This window comes from Sus scrofa, chromosome 1, assembly GCF_054392235.1.
Source record: "Sus scrofa isolate SSC_HxYL_T2T_F1_AM1 chromosome 1, Sscrofa_HxYL_maternal_Yorkshire_Landrace_v2.0, whole genome shotgun sequence".
NCBI classification, from domain to species: domain Eukaryota; kingdom Metazoa; phylum Chordata; class Mammalia; order Artiodactyla; family Suidae; genus Sus; species Sus scrofa.
The window spans coordinates 126,753,921-126,776,857 of NC_139383.1; the positions used below are offsets into that span (position 1 = coordinate 126,753,921).

Below are 22,937 nucleotides of genomic sequence, written 5' to 3' on the forward strand. Positions count from 1 at the left end.
GGATGGATCAACATACGCAAATCAATTAACAAAAGAAAAGTTAACTACATTAACAAAAGAAAAGTCAAAAACCACATGACCATCTCAATAGATGCAGAAAAAGCATTTGACAAAGTCCAACATCCATTCATCATCAAAACTCTTACCAAAGTGGGTATAGAGGGAACAAACCTTAAAATAATCAAAGCCATTTATGACAAACCCACAGCAAATATAATACTCAGTGGAGAAAAGCTGAAAGCCTTCCCCCTAAAATCTGGAACAAGACAAGGATGTCCACTCTCACCATTGTTATTCAACATAGTATTGGAAGTCCTAGCCATAGCAATCAGACAAACAAAAGAAATAAAATGTATCTAAATAGGAAGAGAAGAGGAAAAATTGTCACCATATGCAGATGATACTATATATCTATGTACTATATACTATATACATGATACTACATATAGAAAACCCTAAGGACTCAACCCAAAAACTACTTGAACTGATCAACAAACTCAGCACAGTAGCAGAATATAAGATTAACATTCAAAAATCCATCGCATTTCTGTACACTAACATGAAATATTAGAAAAGGAATACAAAAATACAATATCTTTTAAAATTACACCCAAAATACCTGGGAATAAGGCTGACAAGGAGGTAAAAGACTTATATGCCGAGAACCATAAAACGTTAATCAAGGAAATTATAGAGGATTCAAAGAAATGGAAAGATATTCCACTCTCCTGGCTTGGAAAAATTAATATTGTAAAAATGGCCATACTACCCAAAGCAATCTACACATTAAATGCAATCCCTATCAGATTACCCATGACATTTTTCACAGAACTAGAACAAACAATCCAAAAATTTATGTGGAACCACAGAGGACACAGAATTGCCAAAGCAATTCTGAGGAACAAAAACCAAGCAAGGAGGCATAACTCTCCCAGACTTTAGGCAATATTACAAAGCCACAGTCATCAAGACAGTGTGATACTGGTACCAAAATAGACAGACAGACCAATGGAACAGAATAGAGATCCCAGAAATAAACCCAGACAACCACGGTCAATTAATCTTTGACAAGGGAGGCAAGAATATAAAATGGGAAAAAGACAGTCTTTTCAGCAAATATTGCTGGGAAACCTGGACAGCTGCATGCAAATCAATGAAACTAGAACACACCCTCACACTATGCACAAAAATAAACTCAAAATGGCTTAAATATTTAAATATAAGGCAAGACACCATCAAACTCCTGGAAAAGAACAGAGGCAAAACATTCTCTGCTATCAACCTTACAAATGTTTTCTCAGGTCAGTCTCCAAAAACAACAGAAATGAAAGCAAAAATAAACCAATGGGACCTAATCAAACTGACAAGCTTTTGCACAGCAAAGGAAACCATAAAAAAAAGACAACAGAATGGGAGAAAATAGATTCAAATGATGAAATTGACAAGGGCTTAATTGCTGAAATATATAAACAACTTAGACAGCTCAACAGCAAAAAAGCCAACAATCCAATTGAAAAAATGGGCAAAAGACCTAAATAGACATTTCTCCAAAGAAGATATACAGATGGCCAACAAGCACTTGAAAAAAATGCTCAACATCACTGATCATTAGAGAAATGCAAATCAAAAATACTATGAGGTACCACCTCACACCAGTCAGAATGGCCATCATTAGTAAGTCCACAAATACCAAATGCTGGAAGGGGTGTGGAGAAAAGGGAACCCTCCTCCACTGTTGGTGGAAATGTAAGCTGGTACAACCACTGTAGAGAACAGTATGGAGGTACCTTAGAAAACTATACATAGAACCACCATATGACTCAGCAATCCCACTCTTGGGCATACATCTGGACAAAACTTTCCTTGCAAAAGACACATGCACCTGAATGTTCATTGCAGCACTATTCACAATAGCCAAGACATGGAAACAACCTAAATGTCCATTAACAGATGAGTGGATTAAGGAGAAATGATATATATACACAATGGAATACTACTCAGCCATAAAAAAGAACAAAATAATGTCATCCGCAGCAACATGGATAGAACTAGAGTCTCTCATACTGAGTGAAGTAAGTCAGAAAGAGAAGACAAATACCATATAATATCTCTTACATCTGGAATCTAATATACAGCACAAACGAACCTTTCCACAGAAAAGAAAATCATGGACATGGAGAACAAACCTGTGGTTGCCAAGGGGGATGGGGAGGAAGGGGTTGGATTGGGAATTTGTGGTTAAAAGATGCAAACTATTACCTTTGGAGTGGATAAGCAATGAGATCCTGCTGTACAGTATTGGGAACTCTATCTAGTTGCTTATGATGGAGCAAGATAATGTGAGAAAAAAGAATGTATATATATGTATATGTGACTGGGTCACCTTGCTGTATAGTAGAAAATTGACAGGACAGTGTAAACCAGTGATAATGGAAAAAAATAAAAATCATTATAAATTTTAAAAAAGGAATAAAAGCTTATGGCCATGGAGAAAAATAAAATTATTTGTAATTACTTTTAATTATTTGTGAATGAAGTACACATTTAAAAATAAAGATGTCTAAAGTGGGAACACAAGCAAAAATCAATCACATATTGCAATATTGGTTCTACTTCTAGATTCTACTAGGGCATTTTTATGGCTACATTATATAGTTTCTGGCATCACTATTAATATTACTATTTATGACTATGTTATGCATTAGTGTCAATAATAAATATAGCCTAGTTCTATACTTGTCAGATACTGAATTCATATCAATTTAAAGATTTTTATGAAGATTAGGTACTTGGTTCTAAATATACCACAAACAAAGAATCTCTTTCTCCGGAAATTTAGACTTAACTTACTCATATTTAATTGAGGTAGGGAAAAACATTGGGATCTCTCATACAGACATTTTGACAATGCATGTTTCGTATATCTATCTGTCTTGTCTATCTATCCAGCCATTCTTCCTTTTTTCCTTATCATTCCATAATCCCATCTCATCCTGATCTATATAAGATCATACACTATGTTCAGTGTTTATCTTTTCTTCTGGTCTTGTAAATATTTATTGTTGTTTGTTTACTTTAAATTTTATGTAACTAGTATTATGCTCCACACCTTCTGTTTCTTCTTTTTTTCTCAGCACTATGTTTTTAATTTCTCTCCATGTTGCTATGCAAACATTGAACTTATTTTCTAATCTCTCCATAATATTCTAGAGAATAATCCACCACATTTTACTATATCTATTCTCCTATGAAGGACATACAGATTACCTCCAAATTCTTATTATCACAAACAATGTTAGAGAGAATATTATATTAAATATCTTCTTAGGGGTCCGTCTGTAAAATGTCTAATTTATAGATCTAAGAGAAGGATTAATGGTTCCTAGCATATGCTAACTAACCAAAAATGCATGAGGACTCCATTTTTCCATGAACTTCAGCATTACCTAGATTATTAATTTTGACAACACACTGGATATAAGACAGTAGTTCAATGTTGTTTTGACTAAGTTGCTTTAATTAATAATGAGTTTAAGAAACTTTTCAAAGCTTATAAATTTCCTGAGTGAGCTTTTTTATATACTGCTAGTTCATTTGTTTAAATGGAATCTCTGTCTTTCCTCTGGTTTCTATTCTGGAATTCCTTAGTCTTTGCCAGCTTTAGACATTGCAAAGATTTTTAACAGTCAGTCATCTTTCTTCATCTTTCTTAGAGTGTACATTTATAAGAAATCATCAGCTTCAAAATAATCTAATTGATCAATTTTTCTGTTTAAAATTTATATTTGGAAGTTTAAGAAATTTCTCCTACTATGAAACAGAAAGGTATTAACCTATACTTACTATTACTATCTACATTTGTCTCTTTTTATCTTCTTAGCTCACATGGTATGTGGTGCCTGGCAAAAATCCAGTCCTTTTCTTGTCTTTTTTTTTTTTTTTTTTGGTCTTTTTGCTATTTCCTGGGCCGCTCCCGCAGCATACGGAGGTTCCCAGGCTAGGGGTCGAATCGGAGCTGTAGCCACCGGCCTACGCCAGAGCCACAGCAACGCGGGATCCGAGCCGAGTCTGCAACCTACACCACAGCCCATGGCAATGCCAGATCCTTAACCCACTGAGCAAGGGCAGGGACCGAACCTGCAACCTCATGGTTCCTAATCGGGTTCGTTAACCACTGTGCCACGACGGGAACTCCCTTTTCTTGTCTTTTTTTATACGGTAAGATAATTTTCCTAACACTCTAAGCTGTCTGTTACTTTCCTTAGTAATGTAGGTGTCATGATTTTTATTGTAAAGAAATTCTGTTTTTCTTGTATTTGTTGAATGAAATTTATTCTTCTGTGGACCAACAACTTTTTGCAGATTCTGTTAGTTTTCTTATGCATAATCATCCATAAATAATATTTCTTTCCTTTTTCTTTGTATTTTCTTATTTCTTCAGTATTATATTAATGGATAATTATTTATTTCTTAAATGAGTATGCCTAAATTTAATTTGCTAAATATCAATGTTAGCCGTAGATTTTTAAAATGTAAACTTAAGTGAAAGAAAATCTGTCCCAATACACATTTTTTATTTTTTAGGGCTGCACCTGTGGCACATGAAAGTTCCCAGGCTAGGTGTTGAATTGGAGCAGTAGCTGCTGACCTACACCACAGCCACAGCAATACCAAATCCGAGCCATGTCTGCAACCTATACCACAGCTCACAGCAATGCCAGATTCTCAACCCACTTAACAAGACCAGGGATCAAACCCATGCCCTCATGGATACTAGTTAGGTTTGTTACCTCCGAGCCACAATGAGAACTCCAAGAGTTTCTTTTTTCATCATAAAGAGGCATCTAATTTCACCATATACTCATTCTACATATACTGAATAAATATATGATCTTCCTCTTTTAGTTAAGTACCATAGTGATTTAAACTGACAGATTTTTTTTTCTCCTAATGCTGAACTATCCTTGCATTCCTAGATATAATTGGTTGAACTTACTGTATATTAAGTATGTGATTTGATAATTTATTTAGAACTTTCTAATTAGAAACATTTGTTAACATTATAAACGTTTACAAAGTATGTTTATAATGTTCAAGTATTGTCATAATCCAGTTTTAGAATCAAGATTACACTAGTCTTACATGCACAACATACTTTGCATGTTGTTTATTTTTTTAGAATTTATTAAGGTTTTACTTGTTAATTTATTGACCTTACTTTGTTAGAAAAAATTGAAATAAACTTGATGGAAACATAACTAATAATTTTTTAGGCTTTAGATTTTCATGTTTCTTTCTTCATTCAGAAACTAAGATATGGAAATATACCACTCATTTTCAGAAATTTCTTTTTATAAGAATTTATATATTGTTTATGAAGTTGATACCTAAGAATAAATTTCCTATGCATAAACTTTCTTCTACACATTTCATAATAAGAATTAATGTAAAACTAAGCTTAAAATGTGCCATTTATTTAGAGCTAGTATGAAGAAAATAACCACGTGAGGTATTGAAAAGGTACTTTCTTTTCAGAATTAATATCATTCCCCGAACTAATGCTACTGATTACATAAGAAATTCCATTCCTGGAAAAATTATTTAAAAATCAGGAATATTTTGTAGCTAGTTTCTCAAGTATTACAATTTAAATGATACTTCAAATTAAGAGCTATAGAATTAGAATTTTTCCACTTATAAATTTCAAAGTCACATTTTATTTTTAACTCTCCTTTTATATTCAATTTTAGAAATGACTAGAGCAAAAACAACTAAAGCAATTTTTTGGCTGAAGTAAAAGCACATATCTACAAATCAAGGAAGACTTTCTGAAAACTGGCATCTATAAATTCACACAAGTGCCCAATTTAAAGTATTGTGGGAAGGTATTTTCTTTTTTCCTAAGTTTTCAGAAGATATCTTGGTTAAGTTTTTTTTTTTCTTTTTTTTTTTTTTTTTTTTTTTTTGGTGTTTTTAGGGCCGCACCTGCAGCATATGGAAGTTCCCAGGCTAGGGGTTGAACTGGAATCACAGCTGCCAGCCTACATTACAGCCACAGTAACACGGATCCAAGCTGTATCTGCAACCTACACCACAGCTCACGGCAATACCAGATCCTTAACCCACTGAGCGAGGCCAGGGATCGAACCTGTGTCCTCATGGTTCCTAGTCAGATTCATTTCTGCTGAGCCACAAAGGGATCTCCCGGGTTAACATTTTTAAACAAATTAGCAGTATACACATACTGCACACATATAGATATTTTTGCATAGAATTTCCATTAAGTAAGCAAGTATTTGCTGACTTCTGCTACTGTATATGAAGCAGTGTCATGTATTATAAGTTCAATAATAAATAAGACAGTTACTATTCTCATTAAACTCAGTAGGAATCAGACAAGTGGGAGGACATTTTAAGATGTGGAAAAAATATGTGCTTTGACCACGTGGTACAAGATGATGAACAATCAAGTTTATATTATTTATGGTAGAAATGGAAAAGTAGAGGAAAGGAACGCATTTTTTCTGTTCTTTAAGAGCACAAAGATATTCATACAAGTAAAACATTGGCATTGATATGTACATTATGATGCATTTCTGTGGTAAGCAGCTGTAAAAAGAATAATCAATAAACTACCTAAATGTATCAGCATGCATAGTTCTCACAAAGTAATAATGAACTTTAAATACTGCAGAAATATTCCCAAGAAATTAAAACGTTAGGTAGTCATGTTCTGGAGTTAGTACATGTAACCATACCAGTGCACTGCTAGTTTACACAATGTAATATATGAGAGACATAGGTACCACAAATGGTTAACAAACATGTACAGTAAATATACGCAAAGATGAATCCAGAAGCTAATATCATATTTATAACATAGAGAACCTCAGAGATAAGAGGCGGGGGAACTTGATTTGGGATGGAACTCAGGCACTCTGAGATCCCAGGCACTAGTGCAAGTTCTAAGGACACCTCAGGGAACAAATGACAGTGTCATTAAAATTAATTTTTTTTTTTTCCAAACAGACTTGAAAATGTTTGGCTTATCCTTTCCTGGAAGATCATCTATATGAAAAGAAAATCTGTAATCTGAATGAACATAGAACAACAGCAAGGGAAGTAGTTGTAAAATCTTAATAGTGATTGCTACCAAGCTATAATACATCCACATTATTAAATTCCACATAAGGAGATCTTCTATTTGGGGGAGAGTGGGGAAAGACTTTTTAATACTCCAAAGCTCAAATTTTAAATAGAAATTCTGGTCAATCCGATTATATTAAAATTGAGAATTTCTTTTAAATGTACACTGACAAAGATAAAGAAAGATGATGGATTGTGAAAAACCTTTGCAATTTCAAAAGCTGATAAATAACTAAGTAATTCCATAATAGCAACCAGGAAAAGACAGATATTTTATTTTAAAGAATAGGCACAAGATATGCAAAGGCAATTTATTAAAATGGTTATAAAAAATCTAATAAGCTCATGAGAAGATTCTTAAGTTCTTTATTAATTAAAATATAACTAGAACATTGGGCTAGTTCATAGACTGATCTGTTACATGTCTTTATGCAAAAGATCAATTACCAGTGTCCACTAACTTGAGTTTTTATTTATGCTAAATTGAAGGACAAACATGGGTCTGGTGATTCAGGCAAGATAAATGCTGCTCCATGACTGTGCAACCAACATTTTCTACCTATTTCTCTTAACTGTGACAGTTTCAATTTTCTTTCGAATTTATTTTTTCATTTTTATTCCTAACACTGTTTTTATGTGGTTCTTCAAAACCCCTTCGGAGAAAGTGAGCTTCTATATTTAAATAATATGAATTATACTGTGCCTAACAACCTCAGAATTTTTATTTTTTGGTTTTAGGCACTATATTACCTAGAAAGAACTCAGATAAAACAGAAGTGACATGTATACTAAAAGTATGTCTTGATAAAAAAACTGAGACCTGAATGAAAGTTTTGCCCGGATATATGCCCAGGAGTGGAACTGATGGACCATATGGTAGTTCTATATTTAGTTTTTTGAGGAATCTCCATGTTATTTTCCATAGTGGCTGTACAAATTTACTTTCCCACCAACAGTGAAGGAGGGTTCATCTGCAGCAACATAGATACAACTAGAGATTCTCATACTGAATCTGAAGTGAATCAGAAAGAGAAAGACAAATACCATATGATATCACTTACACGTGAAATCTAAAATATGGCACAAATGATCCTATCTACAAAACAGAAACAGATAAAGGACAGGGAGAACAGACTTGTGGTTGTCAAGTAGAAGGGGGAGGGAGTGGAAGGGACAGGGAATTTGGGGCTGATAGATGTAACCTATTACATTTAGAATGGATAAGCAATGAGGTCCTACTGTACAGCGCAGGAAAGTATATCCAATCTCTTGGGGTAGAGCATGATGGGAGAGGGTATGAGGAAAAGAATATATATATATATATATATGTGTGTGTGTGTGTCTGTATATATGTGTGTGTGTTATGTATGTATGCCCGGGGTCATTAAGCTGTACTGCAGAAATCGACACAACACTGTAAATCAACTATATAATAATAATAATAATAATAAAAAGAAACTGAGATTCAAAGAGACTAGCTTATCCAAGGCAACAAAACAAACAGTAGAGCCAGAATCAGAATTCAGGGTTTTTAGTGTCAGAGATCATGTTCTTGACCAGGGACTTGCAAGTGAAGTCATTGAAGTAGAAGATAAAAAAGTAACTGAGTATTGTTTTTATAAAATTTGTCTCCCATTAATTACTTTATCAATTGTATTCTGTGTCAAGCACAGTATTGAACACTGGGGTTACAAACATGAAATTCACAGTTTAGTGGGAAAGACAGACCAGACACATATTATATGCCTAATAACATCAGCATAATAAGTGTGCTGGTGGAGGAATGTAAGGGTATTATAAAAGTGGAGAGCGTGAATACACAATCCAGCTCGGAGAGGTCCTAGAGGTTTTCTGAAGAAAAGGCCAGGTGAGCTACACTTAGCCATGAAGGGTTTGGGGAGGTAAAGCAAATCCAGGTAGGTCAAGACAATGTGGATGAAGGCATCATGGAGTTCCATGTCTTGAATCGTAGAAAGAAAGGGCAAGATTAGGTTAAAACAAGGAAAGATGGTCAGAGTTCAATCTTAGAGGGCCTTTGGATAATGGCAAAGAGTCTGGACTTGGTCCCATTCACTCATGGGAAGTATGGATGGGGCAGTTATATAAACATGGATGTATTTTAAATAGATAGTTTGGGTGGCAGGTTGGAAATGGACTTGAAAGTTTATTAGTCCACATAAGCTAAGTTTGCTGTGGTAACAAATAAATCTCAAAATCTCAATGAGTTAATGAAGTAATGGATAATTTCTTAAATATCCAAAGTCTGAAGCTGCCTAGGTAGTCCTTCTCCAGCTGGGAGCCATATCCTGTGGAATGTGTGTCCTTCCAGGTTACTACAGCAGTAGAAGGAGAGCGAGAGGGGACTGTAGTATGTTTTTAAGTGTGGAAACTCGATGGGGCTTTCATCAATTCCTCCCATACCTCATCACCTGGGCTTGTAACATGACCCCACACAACAGCAAGAAGCCTTGGGCAAGGATCGAAAGTCTACCATGAAATAGAGCACTTCTTCAGGCTTGTTTACTGTAGGCCAAAACCACTTATAAATTCTTAGAGTACTGCCTGATAAAAGTTATTGTTTAATAAACAAACACATTTTTGGGCACCTACTCTGATGCAGGCACTGCCACAGATACCAGGAGTATAGCACTGTTCATACTACTTTCCTGTGGGTAAGCTCTTATTGGCTCACTACTCACACAATGATATGTGTCTTACAGGCCATTGAAAGGACTCTGAATTTGACTAAAATGAAGGGACTTTAGAAAATATGAGCAAAAGAGTGACTTGATCTGAGTTCCTTATCAAAAAGGATTGTTCTTGCTGCTCTGCTGAGAATAGGCACAGGTTGTAGGGGGAAGCAAAAGCTCCATTAAGTTATACAGTAATCCAAGTGAGCAGTGGTGATGACTCAGACCAGGGGGGAGTATAAGGTGGTGAAAAGAGGTCAAATTTGGGGTGCGTTGTGGAGATACAGTATTTAATTTTGAAGATTATTTCATTAGGATTTGAGGACAATTCAGATCTATGGTGTGAGGAAAGAGGTATTAACTTGAGTTCCTAGGAGAATGGAGTTGTAAGCAACTGAGATATGAGCATTAATCATGAAAATTGTTCCCAGACAGTTTCAGAAGAGCTTAAGAAGTATTCACTTCTGCAATTATTCAGGTCCAATGGATGCTTTCTTTAGAATTTTAAATGATAACAATGTTTAAGGAAAAATATTTTTCTTGGGTTTAAAGCTTAGCTCCAAACAGTCCCCACAGGGACAAGATTTCATATAAAACCTATAGATCTATCTATCTCAAAAGAATACTAGTCAGTTAGAAAACCATGTTAAGTTTTTTTAAGCCAAGCCAGCAAATATTAAGTTATATTAGATTCATTTTGATGTGACAATGTATTTGCCTTCATCCAAGGGGAAATTTACTTAATCCCCAGAAATTCCAGGGGACCAAGTTTCTAAATGAGAGTACACCTTATGGGAATGACAGGCTTAAGTTATGAACAATAATGTGGTTTTGCTTATACAATGACAGACTCCAGATTTTTCCTATTAGGCTAAGGAGTCAGTGACCCTAGAAAGGCTTAAAACTATAAGAATCCCAGCTTGAAACCTAGCTTGAAAGAGCTCCACTTGCCTTCGTCCAACACATACTTTCTAGACTCTGCAACCAGGAAGTTCCATAGGTAATTGCACAGTTTTCTATATCTAGTGGAACAACTGTATGCCTCAGGGAAATGGGTAGGCAGTAGGTATATGTTAAAAAGCCATCCCCAAATGTTAAAACGCTTCAATGCAATGAAAAAGACATATGATATACAAAGAGAAGTAATGTGCGAAATCACAAAACTATCAAAGATTAGTATCCAGAATATATTTTATAATTTTCTACAAAATAATAAGTAAAAGGCAAGCAAGTCAAGAGAAAAATCCCCCAGCATGGAATTAATAAGTGATCCACAGAAAATAGAACTGAGGCAGTCATTGAGCATATGGAAAGTTGCTCAAACTCAAATATTAAAATAGTGGTTCATCTCTGAAAGAGGAGGAAGCAAGGGGAATGGAATTTGAAACAAGTGCAAAGTGAAATGCCATTTCATGTCTAACATTTAATGTCTTTAAGCAGTGAAGACCAGAGCAAATATTGCTAAGTATTAACAGTGGGTCATCTAGGTGGTAAGCATAAGCATATTTGATTTACTTTTTGTATTTTCTTTCGTATTTTGAAATATTTGTTAATAATAAATGTACATATGTGACAATGTTAACATTCTGCTCCATATACATGTCCCCTTCCATCACTTTTATGAGATAAAATGATAAGGGAGGTAGGATGAGTTAGGGGAAGGACATACGAGCAGGAGATATAGTCCTAAGTTCTAGTTCCAAATCTGCCACTTGTCTCCTGGGTGACCTTGAGCAAATCACTTAATTCTTTTGAAACTGTCTCCTCACCTGAAAAACTTGAACAGTAATATCTACCTTTACCACATGAAGTTATTGTAAGGAGTGGAGTATTTCATGCAAATCAAAGTGATATTCAAATGTGAAGAAAAGATATGGAAATTCTTCAAACCTACAATTAATGCAAAGTTGAATGAGCATACTTTCCCATGTACTGTCATGTTAACCTTATAGAAGCAGACATTAAAAATAGAAAGTGGACATACATCTTTTCTTACCGGATCTATCAGCTGGGAATAGAGTTCATAGCAATTGTCAAAAATATACTTGTACGTAGAATCCAGGCAGGCCCTGACACAGTCCTTCACCACCATGCTGGCTTTTGGGGGGCTCTGCAGCTCCAAAACCTGGTAGACAAATTATCTTTTTAAATTCAAAACTGTAACAGTTCATAAAGGACTCAAACAGTACCCAATAAATGCTTTTAGTTAATTTTTCTGTATTCATGAAAAATGTGTCTTAAAAATGTTTTAAATGTGTAAATTTCCACTTTAACTTACTGATAAGACAACTCAGAGAAAATGAACATAGCTATAATTATTCAACTAGAAAACAAAGTCACCAATCACATTATCATTCATTCATTCCATTCAGTCACTCAACAAATACTTTCACCTAGTATACGGTAAAAATGGTGTCACTACAGTGAACAAAATAAACAAAACAAAGCAAAATAAAACAAAACCTCCTTTCCTTACAAAGCTAAATTCTAGTAGGTAATAATAAGAAATCAATAACGTATATTACATGATGGTGCATGTCAAAAGAAAAAGAAAACAAAGAAGAGGGATATAAAGAGTTTCAGTGGAATAGAATTTACTACAAAGGACTGCAATAGTAGATGAATTCAATAAGAGGACGGGATCAGGAAAAAACACATGTAGACTACTATAGAAATGTTAGCTTTGAGCAAGGTGGGGAGGAATTGGAATATGTGAACAGCACAAAGTGACCTAACCTATTTTTTTTTAAAGGCTCCTGTATGCTGCTTTAAGGCAAGCTATGGAAAAAGTAGAAAGACCAGTGATGAGGACAGTAATTCAGTCATGAGATGATTGTGCTTGGACTACGGTGCAAAGCTAGGAACTGCTGGGGGAAATTCTGGCTAATTTTGGAAGGAATGGATAACAGTATTGGCTGAGTTTGGATGACTGGTATGAGAAAAAGAGAGGAGTCAGGACCTCAAGGTTTTAGCCTAAGTAACTGGTACAATGGAGGGAATCTTAACTTAGGTGAGCAAGGCTGTGCTTGGAAGAACAGGAGGCCAGTTTCTGATAGGTTAAGACTGAGAAGACTGTTACTGAAACAAGCAAATTTCAAGCCAACATTTGGGTAAATGAGTCTGGAGCAGTAGAGATGCCTGGGTTACAGATAAAAATTTGGAAACTGTTAGTTCAGAGAAGGTTTTAAAGAAATGAGACTAAATGAATATGGATAGAGAAGAGAAGGGGTCTGAAAAATAAATGCTTGGGCGTTCCTGTTGTGGCTTAGTGGTAACAAACCCTTTTAGGATCCATGAGGATGGGGGCTCAATACCTGGTCTTGCTCAGTGGGTTAAGGATCGAGCATTGCAGTGAGCTGTTATGTAGGTCACAGACTGGCAAGGATCTTGCATTGCTGTGGCTGTGGTATAGGCTGGCAGCTGCAGCTCCAATTTAACCCCTAGCCTAGGAATTTCCATATGCTGTGAGTGAAGCCTTAAAAAGCAAAAACAAACAAACAAACAAACAAACAACAACAACAAAAAAACCCTGAATAATTCTAGCCCTGTGACATAAAGCAAATAAGAAGGAACAAAACAGCTGGAGACTAGAAAAGAGCAGTTCATGAGATAGGAGGAAACCTAAGCAAGAGAGGGTTCCTGTAAATCTAGGGAAGAAAGACTATCCTAGAGGAGAACTATAGTGATACTGTAGGAAGAGGATGGATAACTGACCACCAAATTTAATAAGGTGAAAGGTCATTGAAAATCTTGACAAAATCAGTTTTTGATAAAGAGATGAGGTGTAAGTCTGGAGTGGAATCCAAAAATATGGGTATATTTGAAGATTTAATATTTTAAAAACTCCAGTTTTGGAGTTCCTGTAGTGGCTCAGTGGAAATGAATCTGACTAGCATCCATGAGGATGCAGGTTTGATCCCTGGTCTCACTCAGTGGGTTAAGGATCTGGCATTTCTGTGGCTGTGGTGTATCCCTAGCCTGGGAACATCTATATGTGGCAGGTACAGTCCTAAAAAAACAAACAAACAAACAAAAAATCCAGTTCTCTACACATTGATCCATAAATTTAATGCAATCTCAACCAAAATCTCAACAAGAATATCACCTACAGATTTCTGAAAAAGAACAAAAAAGGTGGAGGACTCATATTACCTAATTTTAAGATTTGCTCTAAGATGGCAGTAATAAAGATAGCATGGTAATGGTGAAAGGACAGATAGTGGACAGCAGAGAAAGTCCAAGCAAATATGACCAGTTAATTTTTAATGGTGATGCAAATGCAATTCAATGAATAAAAAGTGATCTTTTCAATAAATGGTGTTAAAACAGTTGAACATGTATACGTAAAAAGCAAGTGATCCTGGATCCAAACTTTATACCTTATTTAAAAAAAAAAAAAAAAAAGAACTCTCAAAATGGAACATAGAGTTAAACACAAAAGGTAAAATACAACTTTTAGAAGAAACAAAAAATCAAGAAAATCTCTTTATGACCTTGGTTTAGCCAGAACCACACTCTTTCCATAGAAAAATTGATGGAGATTTCATCAAAATTTAAAACTTTTACTACGCAAAAAATAATGTTAGAGAACAAAAAGACAAAGAACGGACAGGGAAAAAATATCAGCCAATAAAGCACCTGAGAAAAAACTTGTATCCGGAGTATAGAAAGAACTCAATACTCCACAAAAAGAAAACCACCTAATGAAAAGTGAGCAAAACACTTTAACAGATTTTTCATTAAAAAAAAATTTAGATAGCAAATCAGCCCAAGAAAGCATGAACAACATTATTAATTAATACATAAATAAAATTAAGACCAAAATAGACAACTTTACTTCTACTAGAATGGCTAAAAAATAAAATCATGGAAAATATTAAGAGCTTCAGCAAAAGATACAGAACAGCTGCAACTGGTACTTCTTGTAAATTTTAACATGCATTTACCAAATTACCAGGGAATCTCACTCCTTGTTATTTACCCAAGGAAAGTGAATATTTATGATTACACAAAAATATGTATATGACTATTTTTAACAGTTTTATTTGATATGAATGCAAACGGGAAACAACCCAAACTCAGGAATAAAAGGGAATGAAATGTATGGGAGTTCCTGCTGTGCCTCAGTGGTAAAGAAACCAACTAATATTCATGAGGACATGGGTTCAATTCCTGACCCCTCTCAGTGGGTTAAGGACCTGCAGACACAACTTGGATCCCACATTGCTGTGGCTGTGGCCAGCAGGTGCAGCTCTGATTCAACCCCTAACCTGGGAACTTCCATATGCCACAGGTGCAGCCTCTAAAAGCAAAAAATAAAAAATAAAATTAAAAAAAGGAAAGAACTGTAGATACACTCAAAAGATGAATGAATAGTCTATATGTTATAATACATAGATTATTATTTCATTTACATAATATTCTGGAAAAGGTAAAACCATAGGGGAACAACAACAGACCAGTGGTTACCAAGGAGTTGGAGTGCGGATGAGTAAAAAGTAACAGCATAAGGGAATTCTGGAGGTTATAGAACTATTCTAAATCTTGACTGTAGTGGTGGTTATATAATCACACATGTTCAAATTAAGAGAGGTCTGTGACAAAAAGAGTGAAGTTTAATGTCTATAATGAGAAAAAAGGACAGTAAAAGGGGCAAATTTGTTTAGAAGACAATGTAAGAAAGTAAATTGGAAAGAAAATATAAAAAGGACTATTCTTCTAGCATTAAAGAATAAGAAGCATTAGGGTAGTAGCTGTAGCAAAAAATGGAGCCAAGAAATATATATATATATATTTTCTTTTTTTTTTTTTTTTTGCTTTTCAGGGCTGCACACCCGTGGCATATGGAGGTTCCCAGGTAGGGGTTGAATCAGAGCTGTAGTCACTGCCCAATGAGAGAGGCCACAGGAACGCAAGATCTGAGCTGCATCTGCGACCTACACCACAGCTCACGGCAACGCCGGATCCTTAGCTCACCTAGCGAGGCCAGGGATTGAACCCGCAGCCTCATGGTTCCTAGTTGGATACATTAACCACTGAGCCATGAATGGGAACTCCAAGAAATATTTTTAAGACTGGAAAATTAATAGCATGATAGCGTGTTTGGTGATAGAGAACATCCAGTAGAGGGGGAAGTTTGATAATTCAAATTGTGAGGAAGACTTCCAGACCACTGTGTTAGTACCTAGAAGCGGATGAAATCACACAAGTCGAAGAGACAACCTTTCCTAGGAAAACAGACAGCTAAGCAATAGCAATAAAAAAAGAAGAAGCATATTCAGATACAGATGCAGGGAAATAGGTAGATGGGGTGGGTGACAGAAGCATGTAGTCAGAGCTTAAGGAAGCTCTCCAGTAGTTGCTCTAGTTGTTTCGGTGAAATCAGAAGTAAGATCATCAGCTGGTAGAGAGGCTGGGGCAGAGGGGTTGCAAAATGAGTTGATTTTGTTTCTTAAACACTGCAAAGCTGGTGACTAAAGGTATGTAGCACTGTGCTGGCATGCCCCACCCTCACTCCCATTTCCCCAGGCCCTCAATGTGAATGACAGACATACCTGTCTATCCCACTGAGCCTGGATTGAGTCTCATTCTCTATGCACTGTGCCAGCAGCTGCTGCCAGCACATCAGAACTGATGTAAATTCTATATATCCTGGTCACCTAATTTAACCATGATGTTAACCCAAAGGAACTGTATTTGAACTTTAAAGGACTGATGATTGATATGGCATGGTTTTGTTTCTGTCTCTCTTACATTATAAAATGCCAATTTTATTGTTTTAGTGAAGATAATCACATGCAACTTCAAAGAAGAAAAATAATTATTTCTATTTTTTTTTCTGCACAGGAATTTTCTGAGTAAAAATCATAAAACTCTTTCCAAGAGCAAAAATGTTTAACCCATAGCCTAAGTACTTTTAAGAAAGGCTTTACACGAACTGTCCTGCTAGCCAAATTACAATCACAGAGACTTTGCTATTAAAGCAGAGGAGATACATCTAAAAAGAAATGTTTGTGTAGCTTGGTAGATAATAATTAATTATACTAATGGATTAAGCAGTCACATACATTCTCAGAGTGGAAAATGAAAGTTGCTGCGATTAGCGTAAACTTAAAAGAGTCAGCTACTCTCTTACAATTAAAAAAAAAAAAAGAAAAAATCAGCAAAACATTTGAGTTAAAACTGAAATGAGAAGTGAACTCCATTTCCATTTAATGTTCTTAGGGATTTTGGTGTGTGTGTGTGTGTGTGTGTGTGTGTGTGTGTGTGTGTGATGTCCACTCACTAAAGAGCTTTGTTTAAGATGGATTTAACTTAAAACTAAATTTGAGCCAAATGTATCCAAATATCTTAAGTGTCTGGGATAATCCGTTTTTCAAAACACTTTATATTGGAAGATTCATTTAGCTCAGGCGAAGGCACCACATCTTAATCACTGGGGATGAACAGTGCTGATCAAGAGAAGGGTAAAACCAGACTCCAGCAGGGAGTAAGTGTGTCACGTCACATGGAGACAATAACAAAAATAAATGAGATACCTTCATCCTAAAAAAGGTGATACTTGTTAGCAGATCAACAGTTGATTTCAGGTCTTGCAGTCTTTCTGCATTGCTAGCAGGAAAGTTTTCCTGGTTAATTAGGAAACAGAAAATGGGTAAATTATCAGCAGTAAGCTTCCAGTGGGAAAATAAACTAAAAACAGCTTTTTGTGAAGGAAAATGGTTAGTAACTGTGTAAGATTTTAAAAGTACCCCTTCAGTATTTTTACAATTGTAAAAATCACAGAATGTAAGCAATTTGGAAATATTCTTAATCTTTGTCTTCAAAATCCATTTGTTTCTACTTATTCCCACAAAGCAATACAAACATACCAAATATCATTAATGCAATGTTTATTACCTTACTCATTCCGGTTTCATAAAATAGTTTCCCTACTAAAAGAGGGAAGATGAGCATATATTTGAAAATGTTTGTAGTAATTTTCTCAAGATGGGTTATTTCTTCCAAAATGCTATGGGAACTTGTCTATGTGCTATACTTACTTTTAGTCACCAAGAAACTTTTTAAAAGTTAAAAGAAAATAATGTGGATTTAAACAAAAAAATTCCATTAGTGAAGTTTGGTGAGAAACATCTTATGAAAATGCAGATGTTCAGAATTTTGAAGGAAAGGAAAGGTATAATTATAAAAATGTTTTATTGAAGAAACAATTTTAGCATTGAAAATTTTTCATAGTAACATGCTTTTAGATAGGCTTTTTAAAAATCCATTCCAAAACTACAGGTAACTTTTAGATATTGATGATCTCAAGCAGAGTTGAGGCGTCAAAATAATGGTGGAGGAGGTGGTCTCAAGGTTCTTCTTGTTGCCAAGTATCATTTTTATTGCCTGGCAGAGTTCTCTTCTCATAGTGTTGGCTCGAGTTCCAACATGAAAAATGAGTTGGACAAAATGTGGTATTGTAATATCCAGAAATGTGCAGTGAAGAAATCCATCAATAAGAGACTAAAAGTTGAATGCAGGAGAGATAATATGTGCAGATATGGAAAGATATTAAGAATAATATCTAAAGAATTATTCTATTAAAGAATGCAATAGTTATTACTATAGATTTTTTGGTAAATAAAATGTTTAAAATCTTTGTAACCAAGGTATTTTATAACTAAAATTATACGTGTGTCTTTAAACACACAGAGATGAATATATTTGTGTATGTCGGTTTGTTTCACCTGGAGGTGCAGTGTAGACTTGTTGACAATGAACTCCAGATAGCTTCAACATAGCACACTGTAGGGCTCTAGGAGTGAACTAAGCAGTGAATCCCAGAAGGCATCTCAAAAGCTGAGGAAATATCTGCAGGATATCTCAGTCTGAAGGGCTGAGCTTTCCAGATGAAGACTGGGCCACACGTCTACCTCATGAATTAGCTGAGGGCCACTCAATATCATAGTTATTAGAATAATTATAAAATCAAAGCTGCACACACATACATGCACACACACACAGCATGGCTGTAGGCTTACGTGGAGCAAAGGCTTACGTGAACAAAGGAGGTCAACTTGATTACTCAGGAAACTCGTCTAGTGTTTCAAGACCCAAGATGCCAAGAACATTATTTTGACTTTTCCATTACATAGTGGATAACTTTTTTAGTTGGATAGTGAATAACTTTTTTTTTTTTTTACAATATGACAAAAATCATTTGAGCCAAACACAGCATTTTACCCTTAGTCAAATAATTTTGTGCATACCCTATACTTCGAAAGGTCAATCCTTAAAGAGTTATGCAACTGGTCCAATAGTTTGATGAATTTTTCCCTCTGTATAAAGAAAACACAAAAGAGAAGAATGGAAATAAGTGATTATTCAGAATGTAGTCCTTACAACAAAATTTGTCTGAGTTATTGCTCCCATTTTAAAAACAGAAGGATCAAAGAAGTCAATGATTTCTCCTAGATCACAGAGTTATTATATGACATTGCAGTGATTCAAACTCAGGTTGCTGTGACACCAAATCCAGCCACACTGGCTCTCAGTGATGAATGAGACAATATTCAAAGACTTGTGTTATGTAGAAAGAGTCCAAAAAACTAAATTGCCACTGCACTGATTCACAGCCCTGTGATTCACCAAAAGAAAATACACCCCTCCTCCTTTTTCTACCCCAACACACCAGACCACCTACCCCAAATCATAGTTTTTAAAACTTCTACCTATGGAAGTGGGAACAGCTGGTCTTTTTGTCAAAAACAATTTCAAAAAACATTTTCCTTTTGGCAACAGACCTTATAATCTGAAGGAATCAACTGCCTTTAAAGTATGTATATGATTTAGTGCTAAAAAGTGTAAAATAGGCCAACAAAAATATTTCCCTCTGATACTGTATCAGGGTTGGAATGACCTCTTCACAGAAGGATTTGAAGATGATAAATGATATGAATTAAGGAGTTTTACTGATAAGCATGAGGATATAGTTGTGTGGATTAAATAAATTGGATAAGAGGAGTTCCTGTCGTGGGTCAGTGGAAATGAATCTGACTAGGGTTCGACCCCTGGCCTTGCTCAGTGGGTTAAGGATCTGGTGTGGCTATGAGCTGTGGTGTAGATCTCAGAGGCAGCTCGGATCTGGCATTGCTATGGCTGTGGTGTAGGCCAGTGGCTACAGGTCTGATTCGATCCCTAGCCTGGAAACCTCCATATGCCGTGGGTGCAGTCCTAAAAAGACAAAAAATAAAAAACTGGATAAGGTAAAAAATATTTAAATCACATGCACAAACTTTTTAGGGAGACAAAACACCATTCTGAACCTCCAATTCTTAGACAAAAATGGAAAAAATAGGGGGTGATAGTAGGGTAAAGGTTTCTCCCTACATTATTACCCTATAAACACCAAATGACACTTTGGAATATATTAGCAAAAGTAGGAATTTTTGCTAGTAGTTTCACGTACAAGGTGGATTTATGGGGTATATAACTCTTAGTGATCTTGATGAAGTGAGTTGAATATTAACAGGAGTTGATAAATTGTTCCTAAATTGAAACTCCAATCTGCTGAATAAACTGCCTTTTATCAGGTTTATACATCAGCAAGCAACGTTTGAGTACTGCTCTGTGTTAATTAACCCCTGTGGAGGCAATGAAGGAACCCAAGAACTGAACCTTATCTTCCAGAAGTTGCCGTCTTGTTCAGTAAGTAAGACTCTCCAGCAAAGCTGTCGAAAAACACAACGGATGTCTTACTTAGACTTTTCTTTCTTACTCACTATCATACTTTCCAAAGGGAGGAGGAGATCATGGTTGCCCTTTAGTAACCCCACATCATCCATCACTGTGTGTCACTGATTCTCAATCAAAACAGAAAAATAAAAGATCCACTATAATCATCAGTTTAGGCCACAGTAAAATTAATCATTCAATGGCATAAAAATCAATGTGTTTGCGTCAGTCTCTGGATGCTTTATATGACCTCTATAATTGGTACAAGTCATTAAGACAGCTGACGTGACCCTAGTCAAACATGCTATGACCCAAATCACTGGGCCTCTTATACATTCCAGGACAACTAATCTGGCTCGTCTGCTCAATATCCATTCTCCTCTCCTCCTTACTAGTAGAACCTCAACAGTCAAATGTGTTCTTTATGAAACACCTATGTTCCCAGCCTTCCTCCACTCTAGGAATGGCCATGCAGCATGGCTTTGGCCAATGAGATGTGTACATACTGCTTATTAAAGGGGGTGGTCCCAGCCAGCATCTCATCAATGAATTATTATTTAGAAAGATTCTAAAAGAGAGCTTGGCAGAGGGTATTTGTTGTATTAGTGCTTACTCTATAATTATTTGTCAGGTCTTTCTTCCATTTGCGCTTTCTGTTTCTCTTCTTGTTTTCACCTTAAGCTTAGGTGAGATACTAGAAGGTCAAACAGTCATCCCATGGCTCTAAAATGAAAGGCTGGACCAATGGTAAGGATGATAAGGCAGGAAGCTGGAAGGAGCCCCAAACCTCACCCTAACTCTGTCTGCTTACCCTTCCCAAAAATTATAGTCCTGAGCACCTGCACCAGCCCTGAATTCCTGGCCACCTCTGGACTTAGTTTACATGGGAAAAATATTATTTAATTTTGTTCAGTTGATTTTCATCATGCAGCTGAAAAGATTTCCAACTGATACAGATCACATATTTGGTCTTCCTACCTAGGTCCTCAGTGCCCAGATGGAAAATTTACATTTAGGAAAACAGAAAACTGAGGAGAAAACTGCCAGGCTTGTTGATGCTAAGTCCTGAATACTATCAGCTGATGGGAAATTAAAAGGGTGCTGCTGATTGAATTTTCATAAACATTTTTTTAAACAGTAGGACAGCTTGAAATTTAATTTTATGCACGATATTTCTATTTAACTAGAGTGAGATTGCCTTTGTGAGAGCAGAGGAGGTCTATTACCTACATGGTGTGATTTGAGGAATAAGAAAAGACTGTATGATTAAAAAATGTTTCCCGAGGGGCATGCCACAATAGCTGAAACTCTCACGCTATTCAGTTCTTTGCATTTGGTAAGGACTCCATATGCCTGGTATTTGGTAGGGGCCAAATCTATAGTATTAGCATTCAGCATTATCTGTTATCAACAATTTAGTTTTAATTAGTTGACAAGGATAACTCTAGACAGGAGGTTAGCAAACTGTCTGTAAAGAACCAGATAGCAAATATTTTCAGTTTTTTTGGTCTCTTTCACAACAATTAAACTCCACTGTTACAGCACAAGAGCTTCCATTAACAATATATAAACAAGTGAGCAGGGTTGTTTTCCAATAAAATTCTGTCGATGAATACTGAAATGTGAATTTCATATAATTTTCATGTGTCACAAAATGATAATCTTTTGATTTTTTTAAAAACCACTTAAAAATTTAAAAACCATTCTTAGCTCATGAGCCATACAAAACCAGTTGGTTTCGAAAGTTTGGATGGGGGAGGCAGTTATAATCCCATGAGTATACTCTCAGTAGGTTTCCCTAGGGCCCTGGGAATCATGGAAGGAAAAGCTTTTAAATGGAAGGTGTGTAAAAACCTCTACATCATCCCTGGCTCTTCTCTTCTATCCTTTGTTTCCTAATATCACAATCCAACTGCAGTGGCAGATTTAATCTGAAGCTAAGGATGCTTAACTCTGGGAGTCTGCACTTAATTCAGCTTCCCTGAGATGAGCCCCAGCTGCAGGTTCAATATGATCTTAGACTTTTATAAAATTTATAAGAACAGGGTCTAATGATTCTGACCTCGATCAGCAAAAACTTAAAAAGTTTTTTTTTTTTCCAGGTCATAGTGAAAGCAGGCATTCTTTAAGCAGAATAGAAACATTTCAAGTAGAAATTAATCCACAAACTACTTTGATAAATCTGTGATAACTTAATTCATGCTGATCACATGAACATATTGGAAATGCATCTACATTTCTTGTTGATTTGAGATTATACCGATACCACAACGATGCTATCAATGACACACTAATCAATGAATGACGTAAATTCAAAGAGTATGTAAAGAATCACTTTACAGGCAAAGATGAAAGGCACTGAGATATTATCATTCACTGAGCAAG

The 22,937-nt window shown here is 35.7% G+C and overlaps 1 protein-coding gene across 5 annotated transcripts in view; it reads right to left on the reverse strand.

Moving 5' to 3' along the window:
- Window positions 1–22,937, reverse strand: part of UNC13C (unc-13 homolog C) — a 599,284-nt gene that overhangs the window by 265,058 nt on the left and 311,289 nt on the right. For all 5 annotated transcript variants that reach the window (XM_084969723.1, XM_084969731.1, XM_084969719.1 and 2 more), the window contains 3 exons: window positions 19,088–19,156; window positions 17,375–17,464; window positions 11,833–11,961 (listed from right to left, as the gene is read on the reverse strand). In XM_084969723.1, coding sequence (XP_084825849.1) covers window positions 11,833–11,961; window positions 17,375–17,464; window positions 19,088–19,156 — 288 coding nt within the window. The remainder of the gene's footprint in view (window positions 1–11,832; window positions 11,962–17,374; window positions 17,465–19,087; window positions 19,157–22,937) is intronic.